Source organism: Eschrichtius robustus, chromosome 1 (genome assembly GCF_028021215.1).
Source record: "Eschrichtius robustus isolate mEscRob2 chromosome 1, mEscRob2.pri, whole genome shotgun sequence".
Classification (NCBI taxonomy): Eukaryota; Metazoa; Chordata; class Mammalia; order Artiodactyla; family Eschrichtiidae; genus Eschrichtius; species Eschrichtius robustus.
In genome coordinates this window covers 176983811-176996396 of record NC_090824.1, presented here as the reverse complement: position 1 = coordinate 176996396, position 12586 = coordinate 176983811, and the positions used below count along the sequence as shown (strand labels likewise).

At 41.7% G+C, this 12586-nt stretch overlaps 1 protein-coding gene across 1 annotated transcript in view; it reads right to left on the bottom strand.

Moving 5' to 3' along the window:
- Nucleotides 1–7524: 7524 nt before the first annotated feature.
- TAF3 (TATA-box binding protein associated factor 3) overlaps nt 7525–12586 on the bottom strand; it is a 151286-nt gene continuing 146224 nt past the window's right edge. The window contains exons 6-7 of the mRNA XM_068560048.1: nt 9579–9685; nt 7525–8768 (exon numbers count right to left, since the gene is read on the bottom strand). Coding sequence (XP_068416149.1) covers nt 8654–8768; nt 9579–9685 — 222 coding nt within the window. The 3' untranslated portion in view covers nt 7525–8653. The remainder of the gene's footprint in view (nt 8769–9578; nt 9686–12586) is intronic.

The following is a 12586-nucleotide window of genomic DNA, read 5'->3' as shown; positions in this document are numbered from 1 at the left end:
CCCTTGGGAGAGTTGGGCAGACAGTTAGGAAGTGAGGCTGTGATGTCAGTGCTTCCTGGTCAGAGCTACAGCGAAGGAGCAAAGATCATCCGTGGTTGTGTCTGTCCTAGAACTGCAGTGATGTGCTAGCTACTAGCCACCTGTGGATATTTACATTTCAGTTAGTTAAAATTATTATTTTTAAAATTTTCAATTAGTTTAAATTACTATTTAAAAATTTTTTTCCATTAGTTAAACGAAATTAAAAATTCAGCTTCTTAGCTGCAGTAGCCGCATCTCAAGTGCTCCATAGTCCATGTGGCCGTGGCCCCGGTATTGGCCGGAGCAGAAGTGACGGGACATTTCCATCCTCATGGCCCGAGCCCAGAGATGAATGCAGTGACTCCAGAACACAAATGCTTGTGCGTGGAAGGGATTCCTAAGCACATAGGGAAGGGGGGTGGGGAGTGGTGCAGTGGCAGCTCCTCCACTAGGGGGTGCTCTAGACTCCAGTGCATCCCTCCAGCCCGACTACATTCAGAAGGCTTTGAGAAATTCCTCCTTGTTTTAAGTGTAAGTTAGGTTTCCTTCCTTTATCTGATCCCTTTCCTGCACTGAGGCCTGAGGTTGTTCAGGAATGGACAGGCAACCATGTGCCTGCTGAATGTGGGTGAAGGCCAGCAAGGCCTTGTCCTCCATGATTTACTGTTTCGTCTATTTCTCTGAGATTGTTCAGCATAAGAATCAGAAAGTGCCAATGCCAAATCCATTGCACTTTGACTTGCTGCATATCAACATCGGTCATCCAGGCCTGCTGACAGCGGCATACCTCTCCCTCCGCTCTCCACCACTGGGTGCCATACAGGTGGGTGTAAAATTGAGCTGGAGAAAATGGGCACTGGGAGGAAGTCTTTCTCCTGGTGGCCTTCTGTGTCCAGTAATCAAATAGCCTGATAATAAAATCGCCTGGCTAATGTCTTGTCCACCATTCCAGCCTCGATTGTAGCATCAAAAGAGCATTGCTCTTTTTTAAATGAAAAAAAAATTTTTTAATTGAAGTATAGTTGATTTACAATATCGTGTTAGTTTCAGGTGTACAGCAAAGTGATTCAGTTATACATATACATGTATCTATCTAAATTCTTTTTTTCAATTCTTTCCATTGTAGTTTATTACAAGATATTGAGTAGAGTTCCCGGTGCTATACAGTAGGTCCTTGTTGTTTATTTTATATATACTAGTGTGTATATGTTACTCTCAAATTCCTATTTTAGTCCTCCCCTCCCCTCTCCTTTGGTAACCATAAATTTGTTTTCTATGTTTGTCTGTTTCTGTTTTATAAACAAGTTCATTTGTACTATTTTTTAGATTCCACATATAAGTGATATCATATATTTATCTTTCTCTGACTTACTTCATATAGTATGATAATCTCTAGGTCCATCTATGTTGCTGCAAATGGCATTATTTCATTCCTTTTTTATTGCTGAGTAGTATTCCATTGTATATATACATCTTCTTCATCTATTCATCTGTCAGTGGACATTTAGGTTGCTTCCATGTCTTGGCTGTTGTAAATAGTGCTGCTATGAACACTGGGGTGCATGTATCTTTTTGAATGAGAGCCTTCAACTTTTTAGGATATATACCCAGGAGTGGGATTGCTGGCCAAGATTGCTGTTTTTTGTTTTTGTTTTTTGTAAGATCGCTGTTTTGATGGGGTGTCGAAATCCGGAATCTGAGTCTCGTAGAAAATTCAGAATTTATAGAGCACTGAAAATTTATTGGAAGAGCAAGGTAGTACCTATTAACAAATAGAACTAAAAAAAAAAAAAAAACCCACAATAGATACTATAGCTCCCACTTGTTGAGCTCCTACCATGTGTTAAATGCTTTACATATGATCTTATTCAATTTTTATAATTACCCAAAGAAGACAGTCCTATTCTCCTTTTACAGAGAAGGAAGCTGAGATTTAGAGAAATTAAATTTTTTTAAAAAATTAATTAATTAATTAATTTTTGGGTGTGTTGGGTCTTCGCTTCTGTGCGAGGGCTTTCTCCAGTTGCGGCAAGCGGGGGCCACTCTTCATCGCGGTGCGCGGGCCTCTCACTGTCGCGGCCTCTCTTGTTGCGGAGCACAGGCTCCAGACGCGCAGGCTCAGTAATTGTGGCTCACGGGCCTAGTTGCTCCGCGGCATGTGGGATCCTCCCGGACCAGGGCTCTAACCCGTGTCCCCTGCATTGGCAGGCAGATTCTCAACCACTGCGCCACCAGGGAAGCCCCGAGAAATTAAATTCTTTATTGAAGTTCATTCAGCAGTTGAGCAACACAGTCGGGATTCAGATCCAGGTTCTGACTAAGAAAAAAGTGTGCTCTTGGCTACTGTCTTGCTGTCTAGATTCCTTAAAATTTAGTTAAAGATCTAAATGCAATGTGAAAAGAAGACCTATAAAGCAGAAAATATCAATTTAATGCATGAAGCTCATCAAACAGCCTGTATGCACTTTAATGGGGGCCTAGGTCTAGCCAATTCAATTTTTTAAAAATCGGTGAAAATATGGTAAGCCAAAAATATTTTTATCACACTTCAAACAATATTTGGCTTGACGCGCACTTACTGGAAGTGGGTGTGATTCCTGGGCACAGCGACCCTAGGAGTCAGGCGGGTAACCCACCCGTGTCACAAGGAAGGCCACCGTGTGGTCTGCCTAAAGGTTTTCAGATTCAAAATTTTTACAGCCCTGTGCTGCGCTCTCCCCAAAATGAAACCAAACAACAAAGCAACCTCACCCACAGGCCTATTTCCATGTGGGGTCTTTGTGGAAAATGACATTTGAGAGGGTGTCAGCTGAGCTTCTAGAAGGTTGCATTCCACAGCAGCCTTCCTGGGAAGCTCTGACGGTCTCACTGAGCCTTCAGAGTAAAATAAATTTTTTCCTCATACTTTTAAAAAAAACCATACAGGTGTTTATAAATGCTTTTTCTCCTCTTACCTTACTTCCTTAGTGAGAATTCACCATATTTTTCCTTTAAGCAAAACTCTCCTCTGGCATTTAACATGACAGGATTAACAAAAATTTGATTTACACCTATTGCATCAGGATACATTTATTTCAGTAGATTGATCTTTCTAGAAAGGCTCAATTTTTTGATTTTATTCAGTTTCAGATCCAATCTTTCTTCCTGGGAATGTTATAATTTTGTCAACTTACTGCTGTTTTTTTTTTTTTTTTCAATTAAGATTTTTTTAATTGTAGAAAAGAACAAGCACAAAAATAGCTAAAACTTATATATACAGTTTAAACAAATGACTATAAAGTGGTGTCTGTATAACCACCTCCCAGGTCAGGAAATCAGACTTTGCCTGTACCTGGAAGCAGCCCGAGCTTGCTTATGCCGCCTCTTCCACATCCACACTCCCCTCTCTCCCCACAGAGGAAGCCGCCATCCTTACTTTTATGAGGGTCCCTCCTTGCTTTCCCACCTTTGTGTGCATCCTGAAACACGCGGTGTAGTTTTGCCCTTTTGGGACTTTATATACAAGGACTCAAACTACACATATTCTGATGTCTGGATTGGTTTACAGCGTTTTGTGGTAAGCTGTCCCTTGGTCTCATGGACCTAAAATTGAAAACTGGTCAGACAGGAGTCAGAACTGATCATCTTTCCATGCACTCTGGCTTGGATCCATTTTTGAAATGTGGACCACGTCTCTCATGTCATTCTCTGTCATCTCTCTGTGACACTGGGGACGTGTCTCAGGTCATCTTTGCATCCCCGTAGCCTGGGAAGATGCCTAATGGTTTTTTTGGGAAGCACGTGGATGTGGTTAAGTGCAGAACATTCTGGGCCTCTTCTTTGTTTTTGTGAATGTTGTAAATAGCCACGTCAAAAAGTAATAGAATGAAGGAGAGAAGAGGAATTGCTCATTTAGAAACCTTCTAGAGAATTCACTTTCTAAAAGCTAGCCAAAAAAGCTTAGTCAACATTCCAAACAGTATAGGAAAAGAAATAGTCAGAATATAACCTGATGATATTTTTGGATGATTTGAACTCCCTGTGATGACTACTTTTATTAGAGGTTTAAATGAGGTCCTAGAAGCAGCACAGACATTTGCTTCAAACCATTGAACTGGGCAATAGTTAACTCATGAAGAACAGTAACAATGACAATCTTCAGTTTTGTGTTGTTTTGCTTAAGATGATCCCATCCTAAGCGTTTCACTAATCAAATACAAGACCAAGCCAAAAAAAACCACAAAGAAAAAAAAACTCCCACAAAACTTCAGAAGGTTAACAAAATCCTGACTAGGTTCCAAGGATACAGTAGGAGATGACTGCTTAGGGCAGAGTACCTAAAATATGCTTCTGTTTTTTTTTGTTTTTTGTTTTTTTTTGGCCATGCTACGCGGCATGCAGGATGTGGGGTCTTAGCTCCCTGACCAGAGATCGAACCTGTGCCCCCTGCAGTGGAAGCACGGAGTCTTAACCATTGGGCCACCAGGGAAGTCCCAATATACTTCTGTTCTGAAAGCCCAGCACATTTACATCTCGTGGCATCCTTCTGTTTACGTATAAATGCATTTTTTCCTATATTGTCAACTCTGCTAGTTCCCAGGATAGTCAATGTAACCGTTCGCTAAGCTTTTTCAATATTTTGTTGTAAATATAAACCCTTCAACTATATAAAGCTATATCCACATTAAAAACCACTGCAGTCTAAGGTGGATAGAAAGATGATGTGGAGAAAAAACTAGTAAGGAAGGGGCTTAGGATTTGATGAAATGCACATTAATACCAGAATATGGTGGAAACAAGTACAAAATGGTGGAGGCCAGACTGCAGGAAAACTCAACGTGGAGCTAATGCACTTTTGCCATTTTCATGAAGTGTGTCTAGCCAACGTTGAATGAACGAACCAAAGTGTTTAAAACTGTCCTTCTATAAACTAAACTGAAAGCTGAGTTGTCCGGGATGAAAAAGGTAACCAGCAGTTGTTTTAATACTTCGCACATAAACTAAATGTTATGTTTCCCTGATAGGAAGAAGAAAACGTTCAGCTGTCCACCTAAATATCTCATTTCCAGTGTCACCACTGGCCGGCACGCGGGGATTAATAGTTACTTTAGACTTTTTAGGCCACAACAAATGCAAGGTTCTCAAAGAAACGGTTTCCTAAGAGAATGACTGATACTATTGTGGAGAGAACGTTATTCAGAACATTATCTGTTTCATTCTTCAGTCGGGGGGCGACTATCTACTTCTAGACTTGAACTTCTAAAGAAAACTGCTATGATCTGAAGAGATTGGCCATAAAACTATTTGTATTGAAAACTTAGCCCGTGTGCCTTCAGTGAACTTAATTCATTAGCAGTCTCACTGGCCAGGTTTCCATATCTGTGTTCATTTTATACTTTAGTTTGGTTACCAGGTCTTTGTTGAATCGTCCTATTCAAAGGAGGACAAAGGAGGTTTAGGTGATACAGTAGGGTAAGGCACTATATTTTATCTTTGCAAAAAGCCCGACAGAGCCAGAATGCTCTGATGCCCTCTGATTTTCTGCAGGATATTTGGAGCCACAGATCAGCTAGAGGATAGAGCTCCTCACTGTGCTTCAGTGCAGACACCTTTAGAAGACAAAGAGTGTGCCAGTCACAGAAATCGCGCTTGGCCAGCTCCTCAGCGCTCCGCGGGCAGATCAGCTCACCCGAGGAATGGGGTTCCTGGGAGGGAGGGGTCTCTCTCTCTCTCTCTCTCTCTCTCTCATACCAACCCCTCCAATTAAATCACTAGCCCGGCCAATTTTTTTCCAGACTACTTCTCTTCACGAAGCATCGTCAGTGCCGAGGTCAGATGGTTGTGCTGGCATAAATGACGATGGTAAACCAGCTTCCCGACCGCTGGGAGACTTCTCATGCTCCCTAGGGAAATACTCTCCTGGTGCCTTGGCATCGAATTTTCTCAGTTCCGGTAGTTCCTCAAAGGTCTGCTGCTCTCTGATTTCCTTCTCCCTCAAAAGTCAAAACCCACTTTCTTCTTCTTGCGTGGGTCCCCTCAAGGTTTTCTCCCAATTAAACTGTCATCTTTCCCAATGTAACCCTCTCCCCTCTGGTCCAATACAGGTTTTTCCTTTCCCTGTTTAGTTCAACTTCATTAGGGCAAGTGAATTAACCTCCAGTCTCTTTGTGACGTCTGTGGCACTTGTGGTTACTCTCTTTTTCTTCAGTGTGACTTTATGGAGGATGGTTCTGCCCAACTTCCTAACTCTGCTTTGGAACGCCAGGGTTTCATTTTCTAATCCACATTTCCTTTTGCAGTTTCTCGGACTTCCTTTGGTTGGTATACGGACAGGCATCCAGTAGAGACTGAGACCACCAGCCCGTTTCACACAGGCCACTGAACAGTCAGAAGATGGTAACAACTTTGGGTCTCTGGTGACCTGAACTGGATTCAACTCACTGACCTAGAGGTGAAAGGCTCTGTATTCCATTACTAATCCCTTGAGCTCTCCAGCCCCCTGAAAATGATTCTTTGGTTTTATTATTGCAAAGGCCATTTATAAAATCATGAACTGGATTTAGGAAAGCAACCATGAAATAGCAAGGGACAACAAACTGATTGAAATTCCTTCAATGTCGTTTGGGCTGAAGTCTCTCAGACAGTAGGATTGGGCGAAGGTTATATATTGGCACCTCCATTCTTATTTCAGTGGCATGACCAGGTCACTTAGACATGGCAACGTCAGATACACTGACCATGCCTCGAGGAGCTAAATCCTAAATAAAGAAAATGGAAAAGCAAACTATGAAATAGCCAATAATCTTTATTTTGCACTTCCCCACCCCCATCCCTCTCCAAAAAGCACTAAATGGGTAGATTTGTGCATGTGAAAATATTGTATAAAGTATTTAGGATGATCTCAAATTAATAGAACAAAAAACACGTGTCTCAACATAGATGCTTTGTTTCTTTGTAGGGATAGAAAAACTTTGACTTCTAGAACAAGGAGGGCAATGAAATACTGCAATCTTGAAAGGGTGACTCCATTTCCACTGATTTGCAATTTAACATCCATGGCAGAAAGCCTCATTTCTCTAACCACATAAGATGTTTTAAAATATGATTCATACACTAGTATCAATTTACTTGGCATTTAAAAAAATCACAATTTCTATTAATATATTTGTATTAGGTTCAAAGCCCATATTCTAGTATTCAAGATATCCATTACACTGGCCCAAGTTGGGATTACTTCAAAATCAAGTAAAAGTCCATATTTATTCCAAAGTTGCTAAAATATGCTAATAAAATTAAATTTGATGTTTTACATTAAAAATAAAATATTTGGTTTATCTCTCAGACATCTATAACATATAATAAATAGTGGGCAGTATAGTAATATAATAAAGTTTTGTGATACCCTGAAATTTGATGAGTTTTCTTTAAAAAAAAAATTTCATAATATACTTCATTTCAGCCTTAAACCACAATATCAATGAACAGATTTGCAGAAATAAAACAATATAAACACAAAATGCTACAGTATATATATATATATATATTTCCTTTTTTTTTTTTTAACTTTCAGGGAATCTACATGTCCTTTGAAACAAAAGGAAGTCAAAGAAATTTACAGAAACAAGAGATAACAAAACAATTTCAAATCATAAACCATAGATTTAAATTGCCTTGTTTTCCTGCCAACTGCTCGGGTCCTTTCCCCCAGTGTTTTGGGTACTGCATGGGTTCAGCTCAAGGTAGGTAACTTTGAACTACGCATGGCTCTTTTTTTCTAGCGTTCTTTGCTTATGTACAGCAGTAATTACAGACATGGCTGAAATCACAGCAGATTTCAGAGAAAGCCAGATTTAAACATGATAAAAAATTTTTAAAAATAACTACTTCATAAATATTTATTATTTACATTAGGGGAGATCTCCTGGTCTGAAGAGTTTTTATACAAGTTGATGAAATGGATAAGCTGTGAGAAGAACACCAGCAGTTTAGAGAAATGGGCAAAGTCGGGAGGCAACAGAGACAGAAAATAGGTGAGAGTCAACAAAAATAATTTGCACAAAAGCCAACAGGACATGATAGAAACCTTTTTCTTAAAAAATATAAGGTATTTCACAAAAAGCCTGAACATTTTACATGTTAGTACTAAAAACAGGGAGGGAGGGGAAGCTTCATATATTTTCCATCACAAAAATATTTACCGACACTCCACCTGGAGTTTTCTTTTATGTGATTATGATTATCTCACTAGAGAGGGAAGGAGGCTGGAGGCGCAGACAGACTACCAACGTCACCCTCAGTCACGGTCAAGGCAGGCCACACGCCATCTCCTCATCTAACACCTTAAGGAAAAGGCCCTGGAGAGAATCAAAAAAATCTAAAGGGAAGATTATGGTCTTTTTATTAGTAATACTTGTCACTGGTAATAGAAAACGGAGGCGAGGTGGCCCCGGTGCCCCGCCTCCACGTGAGTTTTCCTTCGGTCTCGACCACGTGGCCCCAGGCCGGGGTGTTCCGGAAGGAAAATCCCTGCGGGTGGTGTGTTTCTGTCCTCAGTCTTGCGAGGTTCATAACCTGCAGGAACATGGTGGGAGGTGACACGGAGGCGGGGTCACGGCACCTCCCCTGAGGCATCAGGACAGGGGCCCCCGGGGCGTCAGTGCGCCCGGTGCTTCCTCTTTTTGTGCTTTTTATCCTTCTTTTTGTTGGCACACTTGGGACAGAACCACTGCATCTCTTCCGGGGGCGCAGCCATTATCCCGACGCAGGGCCTGCATGGTTACCAAGGAAGAAAAGGCTTCAGACAAACAAGCTTTACTTACCCACACATTCTTTTCCGGTGTTTTTAAAGAATTTCAAGTCATTAAATAATGTCCTAAGTCTGTGATGTATTTACCAGAAATCCAAGTCACATAGCTCTGACGGATGCTGCGCTACTGCTGGGCGTGTGGGTGATCACCTTACACAAAGCCCCTCTCCAGGCCCCGCTGGAGAAATTAATTAGCTCATTCATCCTTTCAGCCAGAAATAGTCTAATGCTTCTGAGCCACGGCTTTGTTTTTATCTCAGAGATATCATATAGCACGTGACTAAGTGGACTCCTATCTTTTTATATCTGATATTTTCAAGATAAAACAGGAAGACTGCATGCATTTTGCTGGTGTCTCTTCGGTTTTGGGGGGGCGCTGAAGAGGTGCAGAAACCACACAAGCTGTCCCTTCACTTCTGCACTTTGTGATACGTTTGCGGGGGGTTCCCTTGGCGTTGCCGTCAAGCACTGCAGCTGCTACAGAAAACGACTGGCAAGAAAGGAAAGGGAACCCCCTCTAGCTCCTTTTCCTTTGTTAAAGCAGGAGGATACATAAGCCAAGCAACACATTTGGAATTTAGGCTGAATAATGATAGTCCAAAGACTCGTGATTTTTGCAATGCACATGAACGCCTTTCTCTTGGTAGGGATTCTGCTCTGTACACCGCTCTCCGGAGAGGAACTGCCCTGGGAGAAAAGCCAGGACGGGCCAGAGGCACCCCCACACCCTGCGTGCAGAGCCCCTCCCCCCAGGGCCACGATGGGGACTCACCAGTGGTACCAGTCGTCACAATCGTCACAGCCAATCATGGGGCTCCCGTCATCGGGCTTGTTGCAGCCGGGACAGATCCAGATCTGGTTCCCCCATTCGTCTCGGATCTGGGGTTGCAGGGGAGGGAGCAAAACAGAGATGCTTTGAGAAAGAAGAACCCAAAAAAGGGCACAATAAGGATCATTACTTCACACTGAGAAGCTAATACACCGACAGATTAAACTAAAAACAAAAACAAAAAACCCAGTAGTTAACAATTTAGTAAAGCTGTGATCATGGTCACCACTATCCTGGGATCACCTGAAAAAGCAAATGGCTACTAAGTGTTCAATGATAAGACATTTCTTTTTCTGTTTTTTGCCCCTCGGCTTGCAGGATCTCAGTTCCCGACCAGGGATTGAACCCAGGGCCCGGCAGTGAAGGCCCAGAATCCTAACCACTAGGCCACCAGGGAACTCCCAAGACATTTCTCATGAATATTTTAAACTCTCTTTTGCAAGTCATAAAAACAAAGCATTTTATAATCATTTCTGTGAGCAATATGACCTACAGCCACTTTTATCTAAAGAAATCCTGTAAACACACACATCCTGAATGACTAGGGTTTGCATGGAAGTAACGATGAATATTTTTGAAAGCTATTGAGCTTAACTCTTATGTTGTTTCCTCCATCGCATTCACAGGCCTGGAATTAATAAATACGGCCAATGTGCATGTATTGCCTTATTACTTATTAGCCAAACCCTTCTCCTGAACTAGCTGATAAGATCAAGGATATAAAAGAGTTGTTACTAAGTAACTTTCCATTCCCTTTATGACATTTTCAGTAAAGTACAATCAACTAAAGGGCAAATGAAATAAGGGACGCGGGAGGCCAAAGAGCCACACATTTTCATGTTATTTTGCAACAAATAATGCTGTGCTCTGAACTTTGCTTTACTTAACTCAGCAGTTCCAAATAAGAAGCACCCCTAACTGAACAACTTCCTCAAATTCCACATGAACAAGACCGATTTGGAAGAAACAATTCTATGACGGGCATTCAAAACCAGGAATGATAATTTTCTAAAGTTTTTCCAATTACACAGCATATAATTTCATTCAGTTTATTTTGCAAGCTATAGTCTCTTCTGGTACTTTAAAATACAACACTGACTAGATGTGCAGGAGAGAAGTGGCTTTCTCTGTGTGTGATGGGTGTACGGGGGGCAGAGATGTTTCATTCCACTGATGCGCTCGCTATTTTAAGGCTGACCATTCTCAAAACAGTCTCTACAGAGGCAGAGGATGCTGATGTGAAGGCTTCCTAAACGAATCTGTGGGCAGCTGCATCCCTGACTCGGTCCTCTCTAGTTTCAAGGGGAGAGACCACCAGTTAGCACGTGCCAGCTGTCTGGGGCGAAGGCTGGCCCAGCGCCCTGGGCCCTGAAGCTGCCATGCATGGCCAGTCCTGCTGCTGGCTGACCTTTCTTGAAATTAGGAGGCCGTGACCCTGTGACATGGGAAATCTGCCACAGCACCCATAATAACTAACGCCCAGCCCTTCACGGTTTACTAAGTTCTTTCAAATGTCTTACTTGGTTTCATCATCCTAAAACAATGCTTGGATAGGTTAGAAATGGGGAGACTGGAGCTAAGGGAATGTCAGTGACAGTTCCAATGTCACAGATTGGGCAGTGACAAAATCAGCCTTTTTGCTGTATAGCCTGTGTCCTTCCTTCAATTCACACATTTTGTCTTCTGTCTACAAAGTGTCTCTGAGGAGACAGAAGGCTTTTCATCCATGTTGTCTATGCAAATCTGATCCATCTCCAGGGAGTTAACTCAAAAATCCACTGGAGAATCAGAAATCAGCGACCACTTAGTCTATCAAACCCCTAATTACACCTGAAGAAATGGAGGCCGAGGAGATTAAGTGTAAAATCCTCCCCGATTAACCAATCTTGGGGTGATGCGGCCTCAATTAAACACCTGTAGCAACTGGTCCTCGAATGGACTGATTTGATGATCACAGATTTTTGTATCATGTCTTCTGTTTTTGTCTTGAATGGCCAATTTCTTTCTTCCTGTTAATATTTCATGCCTTTATATCCTCTCTGAAGATTTTTGAGATTTTCTTATCCTTCGTATCATTATAGTGCCTCAAATACTTAATGATTCACTGAAATTTCCTTCCCAAATGCCTTTATAGAGATGTAATACTTGCACAATTTATTACAACAACAGCAGGAGTCTGACCCTGCCACCCTCCAGCCCCATCTATTCAGAAAGGCCCGAACCACCACTAGGCTGACAGATCTCAGTCTACGTACTTGGTGATCTCGGCTGTGTCAGCTCAGCTAGGACCTCCATGTGCCTGATATCTTTTTGTCGTCTGTTTATGTGTCACTCTACAGAGCTCAAAGGACATATTTATGTAAGTGCTTTATTACTTGATTGAATTCAGGGCTTGAGTAAGATCTGATACTATTAAGTATGGGGAGAACACGTAAAAACGGTTCCATGACAACCGTGCGAACTTATTCATCAAGGTGAGTTTTTCCACCTGAAGACCGGCTTGGACCCAGGAAGCTCTGTGTCTGGAAGTTCATTTCCGTTCACTCTGCAGGCCCTGCTATGTTCTGCACCTTAGCCAGTGAGTTACTATCATGAGTGCTGCTGCTCAGAAAGAGCAGCTGGCCCATCAGACGTGTGTATATCACACAAATTATACTCTTAAGTGAATCACTGCTTGATCAAGAAAGTCAATGAGGGGTTTAACTATCACTATTCACCTCTGTATTTATACACTGATTGTGCTGTGTATAGGTATATAGTCATCTTCCAAAACAATGCCGAATAAAGAAAAACAATGCTCTGACATTATTTATGGAGACTAAATATGCAAACATCCTAACAATACTTTTCAGCTGAAAGCTTGAAAGTGCAATGAAAATGCCTTTCCAGTCATAAAGAATTGCCTCTGAAATTCAATAATGATTCATCTGACACTGCATTTTTTTAATTGA